Raw genomic sequence first — 20976 nt, 5'->3', positions numbered from 1 at the left:
TTCCCACATAAGAAATAGTCAAAAAAGAGAAACTGAACACTAATGATGGCAGACTGTGAATACATTCCCCATACTGTGCTCTTCAATCTCAAGACCGACGAGTTCACCTACTCAAACATATTATTAAAAGGTAATATCAAACTTTTCAGTGTTCTGGAAATGTACAAATGACTCCCACTTCAGGAATGGGACCAATTAATATTAAGTCTGTGAAAGGAAAGAAGACTTCATGCCCTCATTAAAATGACAAAAACCTTTACTTCAGAGAGTAGGAAATACATTTTGTGTAGAAGCATTCCCACCCTGCTAGCATTAAAGGTGATCATTCCCCCCTTTTTTGCTTAGTGACAGGTAGAAACTGAGAAGATAGTATCTGTCCTTGCTTGCCTTCAGCTGCCTGCCTTTGCTCATCAGCCCAACCTTTCCCCCAGGCAGGACACAGCACTCTGTCTTCCTCATTTTTTTGTAAAGAAAATATTTTCACATTCAAACTAGAGATTATCCCTCTAAGTGCTCTCCTGGATCTGCCCTTTCTTTGGATGAGCCTCTCCATGCTCTCCATGAGACATGTACAGCATGAATATTATCACTGGCCTGTAGTACAGGAAGAAACAAAAGGGAGGAAAATGCAATGTTACCTTTTTATTGAGCCATGTGGATCACCAAATGACATTCGAACCAAAGTAGAAACAAACAAATATCTATCTATGGGAATCATCCTCTACAGAGAAACCTGCGCTCTACATCAGCCCAACTCCAGCTTGATACGGTCCTTGGTACTGATCCAAGAAACAAACCAAATATTGTAGTCTCTGTTTGGCAGATAGCTAATGTCCCTTTTCCTATGCCATTTTCTTCATACACTAATCACTTACATCATCTTCCTTTGGTACTGTGAATGTCTGATGAAAAATATCCCAGCCACTGTGCGATGGCAAGGTTAGATAATCTTTAGAAGTCTGGGAATGCTAGTCTCTATGTAATGGCTTTCCCTTCAAAGGCATAAAATCCGTATGGATACAGAAGAAATTAAAATCAGTTCTAGAAACCACACACAAAAGGAATGTGCCCTGAAAAGGGTCTTTTATAATTGATAAACTGAAATGTAAAATTTAAAACTACCATAACAATATAATTATATGACCAAATGTGGACCCTGAGAAATGCTTCCTATTACAGTGACTCTCTGCTTTAAATAGACAGTCTAACCATAGTAGCCTAATAACTTTAGGGACACTCAAGACATTTAATTAAACCCACTTCTACTTAAAGGCAGATTCCTTTTAGGACTGAGGTATGTCATAGCTTGAGGATAGAGTTCTCTTTTAAATCCAGGCATGGTAAACTCAGCACTTGAGAAGAAGAGCAAGAAAAACAAGAGTTTAAAATCATAGTTGGCTACATAGTGTATTCAAAGCCAACCTGGACTTTCTGTCAAAAACCAGGAAGATTCTTTCTATATATAACTCATCTTTGTAAACCATATTCCTTCCTTACATAGAGATTGAGTCTTTGAATCCTTCACGAGCCTCTTCTTCTGTTGCTTTTAAGTGGGTAGAAGGTGCTTCTCCATCAAGGTCTTGGAGGTTTTGGTTCATCATAGCAAAGAAGGCATAGCTGAGTAGCTTACATCATGGTAAACAGGAAACAGGGAGAAGACTGCTTGAATTGCAGCTTTCTTTTTCCCTTTGGACTCCATGTGCACAGCCAATCTACAGGGTGATGCTATTTCCACTAAGAACAGAAGGGAGGGATGTGACCAAAATAAGCAGTTCCAGCAAGACAGACATTAAATGGTGCCATTTGCAGCCGACACTCCTGGGCTGGCCCTGCTCCTTATCTGTAGTTTTCCTTGTTCCTGTCATCTCAGACACCCTGAGGTCCCAGTTGACCAGCTGATCTTCGCCTTCACTCTCAGAGTTTCAAACTTTGCCTTTCCAGGGGCTGTCTGCAGCAGTTATGACTGACACCTACCTGGCCTCTAAATCTTTCCTTTGAAATCTACATCCTTCTACCATTTATTAGGATAGATCATTTTAATTGTTTGAATTCATTATTTCTCTTTTACTTTATACCTATCAAAAAATCAACCCCTATAGATAGCTGAAAAAATACACATTTTGTCCAGTTGCCTTTTAACCCACTTATACACTTAATGTATAGTTTCGTAATTTGTGTCCAACTTGATATCTTCCTTTCCAGAATTCATGTTTTATTGTAATTTTTGAAGAAGTTGAGTGAGAACATAGCTAAGTGGTGAAGCTCTAGCCTAACATGGACATGGCCCTAACACCATGAAAAAGGAAATTGCTTTCTTTGATATAGTGGATAAACAATAGAGATTAATGGAATCACCTATTTTTACCACAGTCATGAGCCTGGAATACAGAGAATAATCAATAAATGTTTTGGATCAATGAAAGACCTCTGACTAAATATTTGGAAATAGGCTTTAAAATTTTGACCTTGAAAATATGCACAAAGTCATAAATGATGGAATTTAACATGGGTTTCTCCATGCATCGTTATTTTGATTAATAAATTTTCTTTTAACTTTTTTTGGTTCATGGGAAAAGGGAAAAGAAAATAAAGACTCCTTATATAATCCTTGTCTACAGAGGATGTCTCCTGCATCACTCACCATCAGTCTTTCTCACCTCAATGGTGCATTTATCTCAATCCGTGACCCTAATAGGCACATCATCACTAGAAGTCCATAGCATATAGTAGGGCTCAGGTATGTAATACCCTCTGGTGTGGGTATTACATACTATATTCTGTAGGTATTATCACATGTATAATGGGATGTCTTCTCCATGGTGGTAGCATACAAAATAGTTTTACTGCCCTAAAGTTTGTGTTCTGCCTATTTTTTTTACCTGTCCCTGGTAGCTTTTGGCAGCCATAAATCATTATGCTGCCTCCATGGCGCTTACTTTTCCAGAATGTCACATAATGGAATCAACTAGTGTGGAATATTTTCAGACTGGCTACTATCACTTAGTATCATACCTTTGTTTCTTTTGTGACTTTTCTTGGTTTGAGGACTCATTTCTTATTACCACTGAATGACATTGCATTGCCTGAATATATATTCCAACTTATTTCTTCATTAGCCCAGTAAAGGAAATCTTTGGTGCTTTCAAATTTGGAGAATTATGAGTAAATGGGAATATAAATATGCAAACATGGGATGGAAAGGGGCATTTAGAAAACACAAAGAAGCACAAATGCTCAACTTTATGACAAATACATATTGAATTTTGTAAGAAACTGCTAACTATTAGGAAAGGAATATTTAACTCATTTGATTTATTCTTTCTAGTTTCCTTTTTTAATTAATTAATTTATTTTTTACACTCTATATTTTATTCCCCCCTCCCGTCTACCCTCAGACTGTTCCACATCCCATACCTCCTCCCCACCCACCTGTCTCCAAGTGGATGTCCCCACCCCCCACCCCACCTGACCTCAGTCCCTGGGGCCACCAGTCTCTTAAGGACTAGGTGCATCATCATCTCTGAATGAACAGAGACCCAGCAGTCCTCTACTGTATGTGTGAGGAGGGCCTCATATCAGCTGATGTATGCTGCCTGGTTGGTACAAATATCTGCCTCTGACTCTTTCAGCTGCTTGTTGAGTCTTCCCAAGTGCGGTCATGCTGGGTCCCTTTTTGTGAGTATTCCATGGCCTCAATAATAGTATTAGGCCTTGTGACCTCCCCTTGAGCTGGATCGCACTTTGGGTCTGTCACTAGATCTTCTTTTCCTTAGGTTCCTCTCCATTTCCATCACTAATTCTTTCAGACAGGAATACTTATGGGTCAGAGTTGTGACTGTGGGATGCCCCCCTCTCCCTCATTAGATACTCTGTCTTCCTGCTGGAGGTGGGCTCCATAGTTCCCTCTCCCTACTGTCAGGCATTTCATCTAAGGCCTCTCCCTTTGACTCCTTAGAGTCTCTCACCTCCCAGGTCTCTGATTCTTTCTGGAGGGTCCCCCAAACCTCCTACCTCCCGAGGTTGCCTCTCTCCATTCTTTCTGCTGGCCCTCGGGGCTTCCGTCTTTTCCCCTCACCCAATACCAGATCAGTTTCCTATCTCCCTTCAACTCCCCCCCACCCCGACTCCTGTCCACTTTCCCTCCCAGGTCCCTCCCTACCTCCCTCCTCACTTGTGATTGCTTTCTTCTCCCTCCCAAGTGGGACTGAGGCATCCTCACCTGGGCCCTTCAGCTTGTTGACCTTTTTGAGTTCTGTGGACTATATCTTGGGTGTTCTGTACGTTTTTTGGATAGTGTCCACTTACATATCATGCACATCCTTTTGGGTCTAAGTTTCCTCACTCAGGATGATATTTTCTAGTTCCATCGTGTAAATGAACCATGTTTTCTGTATCCATTCTTCTGTCTTAGGACATCTGCGTTGTTTCTAGCTCCTGGCTATCACAAATAAGGCCCCAATGAACATAGTGGAACATGTGCTCCTGTGACATGGTGGGGCATCTTTTGGGTATATGCCCAAGAGTGGTATAGCTGGGAATTCAGGTAGATCTATTTCTAATTTTCTGAGGAACCTCCAGATTGATTTTCAGAGTGGTTGTTCCAGTTTGCAATCCCACCAGAAATGGAGGAATGTTCCTCTTTCTCCACATCCTCTCCAACATGTGTTGTCACCTGAGTTTTTTATCTTAGTCATTCTAATTGGTGTAAGGTGTAATCTCAGGGTTGTTTTGATTTGCATTTCTCTGATCACTAAGGACTTAGAACATTTCTTTACGTGCTTCTCAGCCATTTGAGATTCCTCAGTTGTGAAATCTTGATTTAGTTCTATACCCAATGGTTTGATTATGTTGTTTGGTTTTTGGTGATTTGCTTCTTGAGTTCTTTATATATTTTGGATATTACACCTCTATCAAATGTGTGGTTAATGAAGATTTTTTCCCAATCTGTGGTGGCCAATTTGTCTTATTGACTATGCCCTTTGTCTTACAGAAACTTTCAAGTTTCAGGAGGTCCCATTTATCAATACTTGTTTTGTTCTTGTTTTTTGGTTTTGTTTTGTTTTGTTTTGTTTTTGATTTTTGGTTTTTTTTGCACTCAGAAATCCACCTGTCTCTGCCTCCCAGAGTGCTGGGATTACAGGCGTGTGCCACCACTGCCTGGCTATCAATTCTTGATCTTAGAGCATGAGCCATTGGAATTCTGTTTAGGAAACTTCCCTTGTGCCAATGAGTTCAATCTATTTCCTACTTTCTCTTCTATTAGATTCAGTGTATCTGGTTTTATGTAGAGGTCCTTGATCCACTTGGACTTGATCTTGGTGCAAGGTGACAAACAAAGATGGGTCTATTTTCATTTGTCTACATACAGACAGTTAGACCACCATCATTTATTGAAGATCCTTTCTTTTTTTCCATTGTATATTTTTGGCTTCTTTGTCAAAGAGCAGATGTCCATGATTATGTGGTTTTATTTCTGGAACCTCAATTCTATTCCATTGATCAACATGTCTGTCTCTGTACCAATAACATGCAGTTTTTATAACTATTGCTCTGTAGTAAAGCTTGAGGTCAGGGATGGTGATTCCCCCTAGCTGTTCTTTTATTGTTAAGAATAGTTTTCTCTGTTTGTTTGTTGTTGTTTTTTTTTTTTTTTTTGCCTTTTCAGATAAATTTGAGAATTGCTTTTTTCCATGTCTTTGAAGAATTGAGTTGGAATTTTATTCGATATAATTTATTTACATTTCAAATGATTTCCCCTTTTCTAGCCCCCCCACTCCCCGAAAGTCCCTTAAGCCCCCTTCTCTTCCCCTGTCCTCCCTCCCACCCCTTCCCACTTCCCCGTTCTGGTTTTGCCGAATACTGTTTCACTGAGTCTTTCCAGAGTTGGAATTTTGATGGGGATTGCATTGAAACTGTAGAGTGCCTTTGGTATGATGGCCATTTTTACTATGTTAATTCTGCCAATCCACGAGCATGGGAGATCTTTTCATCTTCTTTGATTTCTTTCGTGAGAGACTTGAAGTTATTGTCATACAGGTCTTTCACTTGTTTGGTTAGAGTTACCCCAAGATATTTTTATATTATTTATGTCTATTGTGAAGGGATTTGTTTTCCTAATTTTTTTCTCAGCCTGTTTATCATTTGTATAAATGAAGGCTACTGATTTGTTTGAGTTAATTTTATATCTGGCTACTTTGCTGAAGTCAGCTGGAGAAGTTCTCTGGTAGAATTTTTGGGGTCACTTATGTATACTATCATATCATCTGCAAAATATTTCCAGTCCCTCTCTCATCCCATGCACCATTGCTGTCATTCATTTGACATGTGCAAAGCAATCATAAATATATGCGTATTCATCACTGCCATTTGGAGTGTTACAATCTAGATCATTTAATAAAAAAAAGATGCTATTTTATAATCACTTACTCATGTTTTATGTTTATTTCTATGTACAGATCTGAATTTCAAAACTATATAATTTTTCTTTGCTCTGAACAACCTTTTTAATATTACTCTTAGAATTCCCCCTCAGTTCTTATTTAGCCAAAGGAATCTTTATTTTTTCTTAGTTCCATTTGAACAGAATTTCACAGGCAGGGCACAAAATTCTACATTAGTGACATTTTTTTTGCTAAAATATTTTCCTCCCTTCTTTTGATTTGTGTAATTCTGAAAAATCCTATTTAATGTTTCTATTTACTCCTCTATGGGTGAAGTAATGGTTTTCTTCTGGCCTGTTTAATAAAGAACTGTTTCTGTTTGTATTTGCTAAACTCTGTGTGTATTTGAGGGCATTTATCTTTAATGCTCTGTGAACTTCATGGATCTCTATATAGTTTTGTGTATGGCACAATGTGGGAAAATATTTAATCATTATTGTTTCAAATGTTGCTTTTTCTCTTCTTTTGGCTTTCCCATTACTCATGCTCACACTTTCTGTGTTTGTACCAGGATGTTGGATATCCTATTATTTTTCCATGAGCCATTTTTTCTCCCTGCTTTTGTTGGGGCCTGGATATTTATATAGCCCAAAATCCGTATGGTAAAACATACTCATCATTTAGGTAGTAGAGCTTTGGAATGGTGCTTAGTGCCCTTAGGAAAGAGGCCCAGAGAGCTGCCTTACACTGTTATGGTGTGAGGATACAAAAGATACCATTTATGAACCTTGAAGAAGGCATTCACCAAACACTGAAGAGCTGGTGTTTTGATCTTGGATTGCCCAGCTTTGAAAAGAGTAAAGTAATAAATTTCTATTGAGCATAAGCTGCCCAGTCTTTGGTGTTTTTCATATAATCCTAGATGGACTAAAGCATGTTTTCAGCTACAGCATCTTACTCTCTTACATCCCCAGTCTCAGAGATTCTTTCCGCAGCCACATCCAGTCTAATGGCCTGCCAAATGGCTGCTGCCTGTTGTAGTGCTTTTGATTACTAGTGTTTCTTATTCTTCTTAGCATTTCTGAATCTGCTTACATTATTCATCTGTTCTTCTGTGCTGCCCATCTTCACAAGCATCCTTGCCATCTAAGTCAGTTTTAATGTGTCTTTGTGTCTCAAACTGGTCTTTTAAATTTTTGTTAAATATCAGATACTACTGTTCTGGATATAATGAACTCTAGCAAGTGGACCTTCGTTTCTGTAGAGAAGAAGAGGAAACACATTCTTCAGTTCTATGATTAAGTCTTCCCTCTTTTTTTGAGCCAGGTAGTAGCCCTGGCTGTAGATCTCCTCAAAGTTCTAATCTCCCTGCCTCTACTTCATGGGTTGTGGGATTACAGGTATGTGTCACAGTACCAGATTTCATGTGGCACTGGGATCATACCCAGGCTTCTTGAATGCTAGGTAAGCACGATAGAATCTGAAGTGCACTGCAGCCCTAACTCTCAGACTTTGATAACCCTGTGCTCATGAACAGCAACTTCACTGGTGAATGTCACTCACATTTGTTCCCAGCTTTTGCTGGAACAAGATAGCTAGAAGGGTCTGCATAGTAATTCTCAGCCTTCCTAATGCTGTGATCCTTTAATAATATAGTTCCTTGTGTTGTGTTGATCCCCAAAGATATACCTGTATCATTGCTACTTTGTAACTATAATCTTGCTACTGTTATAATTGCAATATAAGTATCTGATATTCAAGATACCTGATATGTATCCCCCAATGGGGTCATGACCCATATGTTGAGAACCAGTGGTCTAGAGTTAAGTATCTCCCTTTCTTCAGTTTATTTATGCCCCTTTAAAACACCAAATGGTTCTGATAAAATAGTTTTCCCTGCCCTGGGGGCAAGTCTTGTTAAGAACAGAATGTTCTGGTATGTCCTATGGGAAAGGAACCTGTTCCTTTCCCTCCTGTGAAGCAGGAAGAGTTGTTTTCTCTGATATTCACTTAGGACCTAAAGGGAAAAGTCATCCCTTTTGGAGTTTTTAATTCATAGGTTTGTCCATGCTGTGCCTCCAGTAATTCAACTGGTTTCTCTAACCTAGCACTGGTTCCCATTAGACTTTCTGTTCATGAAAGTCTTGACTCTGTTCATGACTTTCTGATTCTATAAGCTGTGATTTGTCATTGTTGTCTCAACCTCTAGTTTAAGGAGTCATTTGCCTAATGGCCTCAGTTCTCTGAAGACATTAAGAAATGTTTCTGGGCCAAACTTGGTGACCCCATGCATTTAATCACAGCACTTGAGAGGCAGATGCCCTGGTCTACACATCAAGCTCCAGACTAGGCAAGGCTACAGACCAACCTGGTCTATATAGGAAGCTATAAGCTCTCGCTAAGGCTATGGAGACCCTGTATCAAAGAAATAAGCAAAAGTTTTTGTTTTCAGTTTGTTCAGCTTCATAGTCACTGTTAAGATGCAGTGTATATTTCTTCGTATACAGACAGAAGAAATGCTATCTTAGTTCATGCAGTTACTTTTTTTTTCTATAATATTAGTGGCTGTTAATTTCTTTTAACAAAATGTCTGTGTATGCGGTTGTGTGTTAAGGTTGTATGTCAGTCCTATATTTGGTCCTTGCAGTGCTTTCATCACTTGCACCACTTCAAATTTTGATTAGATGCTACTCAAAAAGAGTTACATTTGATATGGAGAATATGAACCACAATGGAGGCATTGATGTATTGGGATCCTGTTTTATTTTTGAAAGCAAGCCTTTCTGCTTTTGTGACCATCTATTTCTACCATGAACAACTAAAATGGACCTAAAGTTTTCGTCAAGCAGCTTTTTGCACACATTGATTTAAAGTACCAAGTTTTTATAGTCCTCAGGTGTAGCATGAAAACATCTAGACAGAACGTTTACCGTTTTCCATCTTCCATTGACTTAGCCTTAGTGACACAGGCAGAAGCTCTGAAGGAGGAAAACGATAGCCTCCGTTGGCAGCTGGACGCCTACCGGAATGAGGTAGAACTGCTCAAACAGGAACAAGGCAAAGCCCAAAGGGAGGATGACCCAAACAAGGAACAGCAGCTGAAACTTCTACAGCAAGCCCTACAAGGGATGCAACAGGTACGCACAGTTTGTTCTCCTGTGCTGTTTGGAAGAACAGCAGTCCCTTTGTTTGCCAACAGGTGTGCTGAAGCAAAAAGATCAAGTTACTTCAGGCTATAGGAATTGCTGGGGATCTTTATGAAAAGTCTCAATTACTTGCATACAAAAAATGCAGATCAGTAAGTATATACTTGGTTACAACGACAAAATGTAGTCTTCTAAAAGAAATAACGAAGCATTTCATTCTTGATTTTCATGGAAACGGAGACCATGTAGTAAGTACCAGTGTTTTAGGATTGTTACACCAGTTTAGCTATTATTTTATTTTCACAGTTATATATGTCACTTTATAAACACATAATTCCACGTATAGAAATTAAGCTGTAGGGCTGGAGATTCGATGATGAAGAGCACTTATGCTCTTACAGAGGATTAGAATTTGTTTCCCAGCAGCCACGCTGAACAACTATCAAGTACCCATACCTCCAGCTTCATGGGATCTGATAGTCTCTTTTTGGCATCCATATACAAACACATATAATAAAAATAAAATGGGTGCTAAAGATTTATCCAAATAAAAGGAGAAATAATTAAATCCAACGGAAATTGAATAATAGGTGGCCAGTTTCTCAAATGTGATGTGGACATCACCACAGTGTGCCTCCAATTTAAAATCTGTCAACACCTTCTTTCACTGCAGTGAAGAACTAGTGCTTCTAAGAAAGGATATGATCATATTCTGTCATCACAGTCTACCAACCATCTTCCTTACATTTTAAATTGTGCAATGCATTTCAACTCTGTGCCTTGAAACTATCTAGGGCAAACTAATTACTGCTTGGAACTTATAAATGGTGAATAGGGAGTCTTCTGGCACTAGCAGCCCTGTGTTCTTACTGCTGCTACCATCGTCTTCCTGGGTGACAAGTAATAGCACATTAATATTTCACCCTTCCCATTAGCAAAATGTGTGAAAATGCTTACCTTCCTTTGCTTGTCACCACAGTTTAATTAGAATACATAAATTATATCAGAGATCTTTCTACCAAAACAGTGTCCCTGTAGCTAGCCTTCAAAAGGCTTTGACAACATACATTGTACCTTTTTAGTTGATGATCGTTTGTAAGTTTGAAAATAAGAATTCGGAAACACCTTTATCATTGTTTCTCTCTTCTTCCTGTGTTGCTTTTGAAACCATTACACATACAATCAGTTGTGCCACTTCCGTGCATAGATCTCAGACTCCTAAAAATTAATTCATTCACTTTGACTTTTTTTCTCCCTTGGAAAAATAGTACTATAGAGAATGATCAACATTTTCCCATTTTATCTCAAAAGATGTATAATGAACATGTATTAAGACAAAGGAATGTCAGAGATACGTGGCCTGGTTTTAAATCTAACTCTGCTACTTCTTATCTGAATTAATGGACTTGTATGCTAATATAATTAGCACAGTGCTTAGTAAATAAAAGGAAAGTCAATAGATAGTATTGTTGCCCTTACTGATGACAAATTTGGTTCCTTGCCTTCTGATACAGAAACTAACATATGCGAAATTTGGATTCATAAATATCTTCTCTACACAAACCAAACTTAGTACGCCAGACGGCTTTACAAGAAATGTTTTTCAGCATTAACTTCATTTCTCCTCAACAATCAAGATAGTTTGTACAGTATTCACTGCATAGCTGGGACAGAGAAGAAGCTAAGTGACTGTGTTTGTGGGTTTCTCTGGTCCTTTATAACATGTAAACAAGGTCAGAAGAAATACATAAGAACCAAATTTTTAAAGAGTGAAAAGTATCTTGGTTTTCCCAAGACACTTTTTCTCTATGTGGAAAAGGGTACTATTGGAAGAGGGGAAGTGACGCTAATCCACTTGATAGCTAACCTCAGCTGAAGACTGTATGGGGTATAAGCCTAAATGAGTAATGCCATCATCTGTGATCTTTCATGAAGCATCTGCTCAAAGTCCAAGAGGAGTACAAAAAGAAAGAAGCTGAACTTGACAGAATCAAAGATGACAAGTTACAGGTGGAAAAACTGTTGGAAAATCTTCATGAAAAGGTACAAGTCCTTCCTCAATCTTTTCTTTTTATCCCTTCCCCTTCCCACTTCCCCTCTCAGTGATAGTAAAAATGCCCTACAAGTTTTTACAACAGAAGTCAATGTGAAATACTGCCAGTTGGGAATTAAAAGTCCCTCTCTGCGCCAGACATAGTGGTGCACATCTTTAATCCCAGCATTAGGAGGTAGAGGCAGTCAGAGCTCTGTGAGTTTATAAACCCCTTTTGGAGAAACCTTGTCTCAAAGAAACCAAACCAAAACAAAGCAAAAAAAGCCTCCCTCTCTGTGGTAATTCTTGTATCAGGAGCTCTATTTTTAAGTATGAGAACTTTAGTATTTCTAAAGTTTCTGGTTTATATACTGTTCAGTGAATAAAATTATCCAGTTATCACATTCCTCCTTCTTTGCTATTGAAGGAAATCATACTGTATATTTCACTACTTCATCATCTCACACCAATAACAACATAGAAAGCCCATGTGTTCCAGTTTGCCCCCTATTGCTCTGATAAACACTGTGCCCAAAAGTAACTTGGAGAAGGGTTTATTTTCCTTTACAGCTTACAATCCATCTAGGCAGGAAATCAAAGTAGGAACCTAGAGTTCTGACTACAGCAGAGACTCTAAATAAATGTTACTTACTGTCTTGCTCCTCATAGCTCACTTGGTTTGCTTTTTTTTACAACACCAGGACCATCTGCTCAAAGGTGGCACCACCCACAGAGGGCTGGGCCTCTCCCATCAATCATTAATCAGGAAAGGGTGCCCTACAGATTTTCCTACAGGGCAATCTGATAGAATCCATTCCTTCCCTGAAGTTCTATCTTCCCAGATGACCATACTTTTAACTGAACATTTCATTAAAGCAGAAATGCAGCTAGAACACTGACAGTTCTTTGCATCCACTCTGTCAGGTCAGAGTAACAGCCAATAGCAACCAAGTCAGGCATGGTGATACACACCTGAATCCCAAAAGCTTAGGAAATTGAGATGGGAGAATCAGGACTTCAATGTCACTCTCAGCTACATAGCAAGTTAGGAGTCAGCCTGGGGTACACAACCCCTGTCTCAAACAAACAAACAAACAAACAGCCATCACCAAAATGGGGGAGCCTTGTGGAGAAACAAAGAGACATGTTTTTCTAAAGCCAGGTGATAGTAACAAAGAAAGGAAAGTTAAACTTAATGGAGAGCCTGAGGCAAAAGGAACACAGTGAAGACACCTGGGCCAGTCTCTTTAGCTTTTGGATGGGTCTGTGGATCACAACAGAGTGTGTGTCTTTTTGATGTGTAAAATCTCCTGTCTCTGTCATACCTCTCCAGTCTCACAGGCCTCAATATTTAGCTGAAGTTATACCCTGGGGCAAAAAAAAAAAAGACACATTAGCCAGAACTTCCTGCTGTGTGAAGAGGTAATGTAGGAGGCTTGAACAAAGAGTTAAACATCTGTAATGGTACAGTTCTGCAAGAGCTGCTGTTGTTGATCTTCCTTGCTCAGCTCAGAGAGACAGAACATACACAGGTCCTGGGTGTATTTACCAGCTTGGGGATGTGCCCCAGAGAGCCATTAGGAACTGGCAACCTTGGTGTAGTTGAAACAAATGATTGAAAATGTTTTCTTTCAGAGGCCATTTGCAATATGCTTTTAATTCTTCCACATCATAAAATCAACTCGCTTTCCACTTTTGTGGGTGCTATTAAAGAAACGAGCACAATCCCAGGGAAATTAATTTATCAAGAATTTAATTGAAAAGTGTCAAACCTGCTATACTATCAGGAATTTCCTCTTGCTATCAGAGTTTCTAAATTATCCCAGAGCTGCGGCATAGCTGTTTCTCCTCCTGAATAAAATACACCAGGTCTCCAGAAGATCCTAGATAGACCAAAGGCCACACTACTGAGAGCAGGCTTACCATCACTCTTTAAATTGCCATGACAGGACTGGAGAGATGGCTTAGTGGTTAAGAGCACTGACTGCTCTTCCAGAGGTCCTAAGTTCAAAACCCCACAACCACATGGCGGCTCACAACCATCTGTGATGAGTGTGGTGAGATATGATGCTCTCTTCTGGTGTGTCTGAAGACAGCAACAGTGTGCTTACATATAATAAATAAATAAATAAATAAATAAATAAATAAATAACTCTTTTTAAAAATATATAAATTGCTATGAGAATTGACTTAAGTACATTTGTAGTATAGGCTGCTTTCTGCTTTGTGAAGAATTTTGTTTAAAGAAACAACAGGTCAAATGCACAGAAGAAACTTGTCATAATGTACTAAATAGCATGTGTTTGTCATCTGAGAGGAAATATGCCACAGAATGACAGCTACGGAGGACCAGAGAGACATCTAATGATCAGAAAACCGTGTGAGTCAAAACTTTCCCTGTTATTTGAGGCAAAGCTTCTTTTAGAAGAATTCATGACAGATCATTATAAACTGATTGTCTCCACGAACCTGATTTGTGACCAAATATTTCAACCTGACACAATTAGGTTAGGAAGCAAGAGACCATCACTATCGAATTAGACTACAAAAATAATTTCACATTGAGAGGCAAGCAGTAAGGTTTGGTTTGCTTGGTTTTGCTTTTGTTTGGATTTCTTGACAGTAAGCCACCACATGAGCTGTTGCAGTATTTTGCAATATAACAGTATCACTTATGTCTATCTTTCTGGTGGAAAGAACTACCTCCTTGAACATGCTAGTGAAGTTCAAGGAAATACACATCTAATATCACTTCTGATTTGCTTGATCTAATATCGCTTCTAATTTGCTTAATGCCAGCCATGATGAATTTGAAATTGGGTTCAGTTGAGCACAGTTCCATCCTAGATGAATAAGACTTCTCAGAAAATCTGAACATCTTAAATCAAACTCAATTTGTTAAATGCCCCCACTTAAGAAACGCCTGCCTTGCTGGATCACTTAAGGTTGTAAGGGAGTTAAAGAAGATGCAAAGCCCCTGCCTTAGAAATGAAAGTGCTTTAAGTCAGATGTGCCAGAAAACAGCATGTCTTTCAGCATAGACCATTCACTTCATTCCAAGCTGGTATCTAGGAAGCTTTGAAGACACCTTTTAAGAACACGGAAGTACCCCTTCCCCCCCAGGCCTTGTGGGAGGGAAGAAGTGACAGAGCCTCAGAATCCAGCATGACCTGCCCATACCTGCCTGCCCCTGCCCTGCTGTGCCTGCTGAGTGCTCTTCCAGCACTTTCCTCTAAAAGAAAGGACTGAAGCAGTAAAACTGATGCAGGAATTTCTTTTATTCCTTCCTATGAAAGCTCCTACTTCATCTATACAATGTAGAAAGGTGTTTTCCCCTGCACCTAAAGACACAAAGATCCACAATCAGTACCTGCTGGCCATGAAATTCACCTGAGCGTCTCATAAAACCAAACTGCTACACTCAGAAAAAGCCTCCACAACAAAGATGGCAAGCCACGGCCAGTTGACGTCTTTATTCCGGATCAGAAGTATTTTAACTAATCTTTAACTTAACAGAGAAGAGAAGTGAAAAAACAGAGTCTCTAGTCTGTTCTAATTTCTAGTTCAAAAGCCAGAATTGGTACCTGAGTAGACTAGCTGTATCACACATTCTCGACTCAGATGTGGGACTTCCCATAAGTAGAATGTGGACCTGATGCTGAGAGAGACAGAGTGGGAGGGAGGAAGATGAGAATATGAATCAACATATTTATTCATTAGTGTGAATGTATATAACCTAAGATGAAACATTAACTCTCTCATTTCCATTATCCAACAATGCAATCATAGCAAACTTACCCAATTTATCTTTGCTTTCCTCATCTGTATGATGGAGTTGATATATGTTTAGCAGTTCATAATATGCAATGTAATGCACAATGGTGTTGAGTCTGCTTCTCATGACTACTTACATACAGCCTAAGAATGATAAAGCTAGGGAAACATAACTGGTGAAGATGAATGTCTACATCCTTGTGCATTGTGACACCATATAAAGATGCTTTGGAACCAGTGGGATGGCTCAGATGGTAATGGTACTTCCTGCCAAGCCTGAAAACATAGGTTTAATTCTTAGGAACCACATAGTAGAAGGAGAGAACCAACTACAGAAAGCTGTCCTCCACAAATATAGTATGGCATGTGCTTGTGAACACACACACACACACACACACACACATACACACACCCCAAATAAATGTTCTTAAAGGGTAGTTTCTTTGGTGTTTTTAGAATTTGTATTTGCTGCAATCCAAATGTTGTTTTAATGGTACTGTGTTGCTTTTGTGGACCTGTTGCTGTGCACAGTGAAATATACCTGTCATTCCAGCTGTCTGGGAGTTTGAGAACAGACAAGGCAACATAGAATTTACCTCTCTAATCAAAGTTATCTGTTGTGTGATTAATTGAAACTCTTTGACCAAATAAGGTGAACTGACTTGGGAAGCATTATATTCCAGCAGGAAAACTGTGGTACTAGACTGTGTGCATCAAATCAAGAAACTGAGCACCCTCTTGAGAAGACTGTGATTGGCAATCCTGTCAAATCTGAACGTGAGGCACTGCTAGTGGGTAAGAAAAGCAACGCGCGCGCGCGCACACACACACACACACACACACACACACCCCTTAAGTTACAGAAAGTGTCTGGCAAACATGTATGAAGCATGAAGGCACAAGAGATTTAAATATGATAGAGAAACATCAAGGACAATTTTTCCATTAAAATTTCTAAGAGCTCCAAACCACTTCTGGCTTCTCATAGCCACTGTCATCCCAAGTGTGCTGCAGTCAGCATTATGCAGACAGTGGGTCAAGTACTGAAGCACATTGTGTGCTTTTATTCTCTCTATAAGGAGAGAGGAGTCCTTCCCCATTCACTCAGAGGGCTAGTCCACACACGGATGAGAAAGACTTTCTCAGATGAGCCTCTGTAGCAAGTGTTTGTCTGCTCTTCTGATACCAGATAAAGGGGTATTTGTCTCTACTTCTCAGCACAACACATGTTCTTTGCAATACTACATTTCCAAGTCTCCAACACCAAGTAGGTATATGACAGCTTTATTGAATTCCACTCTGATATCAGCTACCTAAAGTTACATTCCACGGGTTTAAAGACTCAGTCTCTTTGGTTGGTTGCTCAGACTCTGAGAGCCGCCGGAAGGGTCCAGGTTTCTTGACCCTGTTGGTCTTTCTGTGGATTTCCTATGCCCTTTGGCCTCCCCCTCATATGTGGCAGATGTTCAGTATGGACTTCATCTGGGTCTCAAACAAATAGAGCAGGATCTATCTCCAAAACTAGTACCCATCCATGGGATATGTTCTTCTAGCTGGACTACCTTGTGGGAGAGGATGCACCTATCCCCACAAAGACTTGAAGTACCAGGGTAGGGGGATACCCAGGGAAGCCCTCACCTGCTCAAAGAAGAAGGGGAGGGGAGATGGGGCAAGGATTGTGGGAGAGAATGACCAGGAGTGGGGAAGTGAACCAAATGTAAAGTGAATAAGTAAATAAATAAATTAAATAAATAAATAAAAGATTCAGTCTCACAAATCAGCCTTCACTTAGGTACCAGACTCATACATCAGATGCCCAAATGTTTGATCATCATTTCTTTATGAGAAAAAAAAAAGCTTATTTGTGTAGCCAATGTTAGAGTTTCAGTCCATGTTTGGTTGGCACAATTGGTACTTTGGAGCCTACACCAGGGCACCACATCAGAATGGCAATATATGGCAATATCATTTACTTCATGACCAGGATAAATGATAGATGATGGGGGGGGGGAGCTAATAACCTATTGTGTTTTCAAAAAGCATGCTTTCAAGATGTCCACTAGGCCTCACATCTTAAAAGTTGTACTACCTCTACATAGTGCCACAGGATGGAGACTTATGTGTTATCATGTGAACCTTTGGATATCATTCCATATTCACACTATAACACTAAGTCAATTTTGCACAAGGGAGCCAGGAGGCTCCATAGCGTTCTGTGCATGGCCCACCAGGAGAGAGTGATCTTCCAGCAGTGCTTTCACTTCTCAGCACAGAGGTGAGATCTCCAATTTCTCTAACGAGGGGAACAGCTAGGAGCACACCGGGCATATGATCAGTGGAGCTGCTGGGACAAGAATCTTCTGATCACTATTTGCACCAGGAAGACAAGTGGCTCCCCAGCCTTCAGTGTACAGACCCTGCCAGAAGAGAGTTGGTCTCCCACCACTACAGACACAGGCTTACAGGCCCACAGGAGGGACAAGCTCCAGCCAGAGACAGCAAGACCAACTAACACCAGAGATAACCAGATGGCGAAAGGCAAATCCAAGAACCCTGCCAACAGAAACCAAGGCCACAAGGCAACATCAGAACCCAGTTCTCCCACCATAGCAAGTCCCAGATATCCCAACACACTGGAAAAGCAAGAGTTGGATTTAAAATGGTACCTCATGATACTGAGAGAGGACTTCAAGAAGGACATAAATAACTCCCTTAAAGAAATACAGAAGATCATTGGTCAACAGGAGCCCCTAAAGAGGAAACACAAAACCCCCTTAAAGAAATACAGAAGAACATGAGTCAACAGGAGAAGCCCTTAAAGAGGAAACACAAAAATCCCTTAAAGAATTACAGGAAAATGCAAACAAACAAGTGAAGGAACTGAACAAATCCATCCAGGATCTAAATGTGGAAGTAGAAACAATGAATGGAGTACTATTCAGCCATCAGAAACAATGAATTCATGAAATTCTTAGGCAAATGGATGGAGCTAGAGAACATCATACTAAGTGAGGTAACCCAGACTCAAAAGGTGAATCATGGTATGCACTCACTAATAAGTGGATATTAACCTAGAAAACTGGAATACCCAAAACATAATCCACACATCAAATGAGGTAAAAGAAGAAAGGAGGAGTGGCCCCTTGTTCTGGAAAGACTCAGTGTAGCAGCAGTATAGGGCAATACCAGAACAGGGAAGTGGGAAGGGGTGGGTGGGAGGACAGGGGGAGAGAAGGGGGCTTACGGGACTTTCGGGGAGTGGGGGTCTAGAAAAGGGGAAATCATTTGAAATGTAAATAAAAATATATCGAATAATAAAAAAAATTCTATCCAAAAAAAAAAAAAAAAAAAGAAAGAAACAATGAAGAAATCACAAAGGGTGAAATCTCAGGGTTGTTTTGATTTGCATTTCCCTAATGACTAATGAAGTTGAGCATTTTTTAAGATGCTTCTCTGCCATCCGAAGTTCTTCAGGTGAAAATTCTTTGTTTAACTCTGTACTCCATTTTTTAATAGGGTTATTTGGTTTTCTGGAGTCTAACTTCTTGAGTTCTTTATATATATTGGATATTAGCCCTCTATCTGATGTAGGGTTGGTGGAGATCTTTTCCCAATTTGTTGGTTGCCGACTTGTCCTTTTGATGGTGTCCTTTGCCTTACAGAAACTTTGTAATTTTATGAGATCCCATTTGTCAATTCTTGATCTTAGAACATACACTATTGCTGATCTGTTCATAAACTTTCCCCCTGTACTGATGTCCTCAAGGGTCTTCCCCAGTTTCTTTTCTATTAGCTTCAGAGTGTCTGGCTTTATGTGGAGGTCCTTGATCCATTTGGAGTTGAGCTTAATACAAGGAGACAAGGATGGATCAATTCCCATTCTTATGCATGCTGACCTCCAGTTGAACCAGCACCATTTGTTGAAAAGGCTATCTTTTTTCCATTGGATGTTTTCAGCCCCTTTGTCGAGGATCAAGTGGCCATAGGTGTGTGGGTTCATTTCTGGATCTTCAATCCTGTTCCATTGATACGCCTGCCTGTCACTGTACCAATACCATGCAGTTCAGAATGGCTAAGATTAAAAATTCAGGAGACAGCAGATGTTGGCGAGGATGTGGAGAAAGAGGAACACTCCTCCACTGCTGGTGGGGTTGCAAATTGGTACAACCACTCTGGAAATCAGTCTGGCAGTTCCTCCAAAAACCGGGCACCTCACTTCCAGAAGATCCTGCTATACCACGCCTGGGCATATACCCAGAAGATTCCTCAGCATGTAATAAGGATACATGTTCCACTATGTTCATAGCAGCCCTATTTATAATTGCCAGAAGCTGGAAAGAACCCAGGTATCCCTCAACAGAAGAGTGGATGCAAAAAAAAAAAATGTGGTATACACAATGGAGTACTATTCAGCCATTAGAAACAATGAATTCATGAAATTCTTAGGCAAATGGATGGAGCTGGAGAACATCATACTAAGTGAGGTAACCCAGACTCAAAAGGTGAATCATGGTATGCACTCACTAATAAGTGGATATTAACCTAGAAAACTATAATACCCCAAACATAATCCACACATCAAATGAGGTACAAGAAGAATGGAGGAGTGGCCCCTTGTTCTGGAAAGACTCAGTGAAGCAGTATAGGGCAAAACCAGAACAGGGAAGTGGGAAGGGTTGGGTGGGAAAACAGGGGTAGGGAAGGGGGCTGATGAGACTTTCGGGGAGTGGGGGTCTAGAAAAGGGGAAATCATTTGAAATGTAAATAAAAAATATATCGAATAAAAAAAAGAAGTCTTATGAAAGAGTTGAGGGAAGGGTTGAGGGACCTGGAAAGGTCAGGAACATCATAGGAAGACCAATGAAGGCAACTATTGTGGTCCCTTGGGGGCTCCTCTCAGAGACTGAACCACAAGCCAAAAAGCATGGGCTCAACCTAGGGATCCTGTACATATGAAGCAGATGTGCAGCTTGGACTTCATGCAGGTCTCTCAACAATTGGAGCAGGAGCTGTCCCGAAATCTACTGAGTGCCTGTGGATGCCATTCCCTTAACCGGGCTGCCTCGTCTAGATTTAGTGGGAGAGGATGTGTCTAATCCTGCAGAGACTTGATGTGCCAGGGTGGGAAGCATACCCAGGGGGAGGCGCTCCACCCTCTCAGCAAAGAAGGGTAAGGGGAGGGGGGACTATATGATGGGGAGATGAAGGGCAGTGATCTGGATGAAAGTGAATAAATTAATTAATGGGAAAAAATAAATCACAAAGGGAGACAACTCTGGAGATAGAAAACCTTGGAAAGAAATGTGAAGTCACAGATGCAAGCATCAACAACAAAATATAATAGATAGAAGAAAGAACCTCAGGTGCAGAAGATACCACAGGGGGGGGGGAGGGTAACATTGACTCAACAGTCAAAGAAAATGCAAAATGCAAAAGCTCCTAACACAAAACATCCAGGAACTCCAGGAAACAATGAGAAGACCAAACCTAAGGATTATAGGTATAGAAGAGAGCAAAGATTTCCAACTTAAACGGCCAGTAAATATTTTCAACAAAATTATAGAGAAAACTTCTCTAACCTAAAGAAAGAGATGTCCATGAACAATACAAGAAGCCTACAGAACTCCAAACAGACAGGACCAGA

General features: G+C 40.1%; 1 protein-coding gene across 5 annotated transcripts in view; it reads left to right on the top strand.

Moving 5' to 3' along the window:
- Positions 1-20976, top strand: part of Enox2 (ecto-NOX disulfide-thiol exchanger 2) — a 320995-nt gene that overhangs the window by 293131 nt on the left and 6888 nt on the right. For 4 of the 5 annotated variants that reach the window (XM_052171208.1, XM_052171207.1, XM_052171204.1 and 1 more), the window contains 3 exons: positions 9336-9517; positions 11462-11569; positions 16016-16127. In XM_052171208.1, the coding sequence (XP_052027168.1) occupies positions 9336-9517; positions 11462-11569; positions 16016-16127 (402 nt within the window). The remainder of the gene's footprint in view (positions 1-9335; positions 9518-11461; positions 11570-16015; positions 16128-20976) is intronic. The other variant, XM_052171205.1, reaches the window with a different exon arrangement.

The sequence above is a fragment of the Apodemus sylvaticus genome, chromosome X (assembly GCF_947179515.1).
Source record: "Apodemus sylvaticus chromosome X, mApoSyl1.1, whole genome shotgun sequence".
Classification (NCBI taxonomy): domain Eukaryota; kingdom Metazoa; phylum Chordata; class Mammalia; order Rodentia; family Muridae; genus Apodemus; species Apodemus sylvaticus.
The sequence above is the reverse complement of the archived record's forward strand: the minus strand, read 5'-3'. Positions and strand labels throughout refer to the sequence as shown.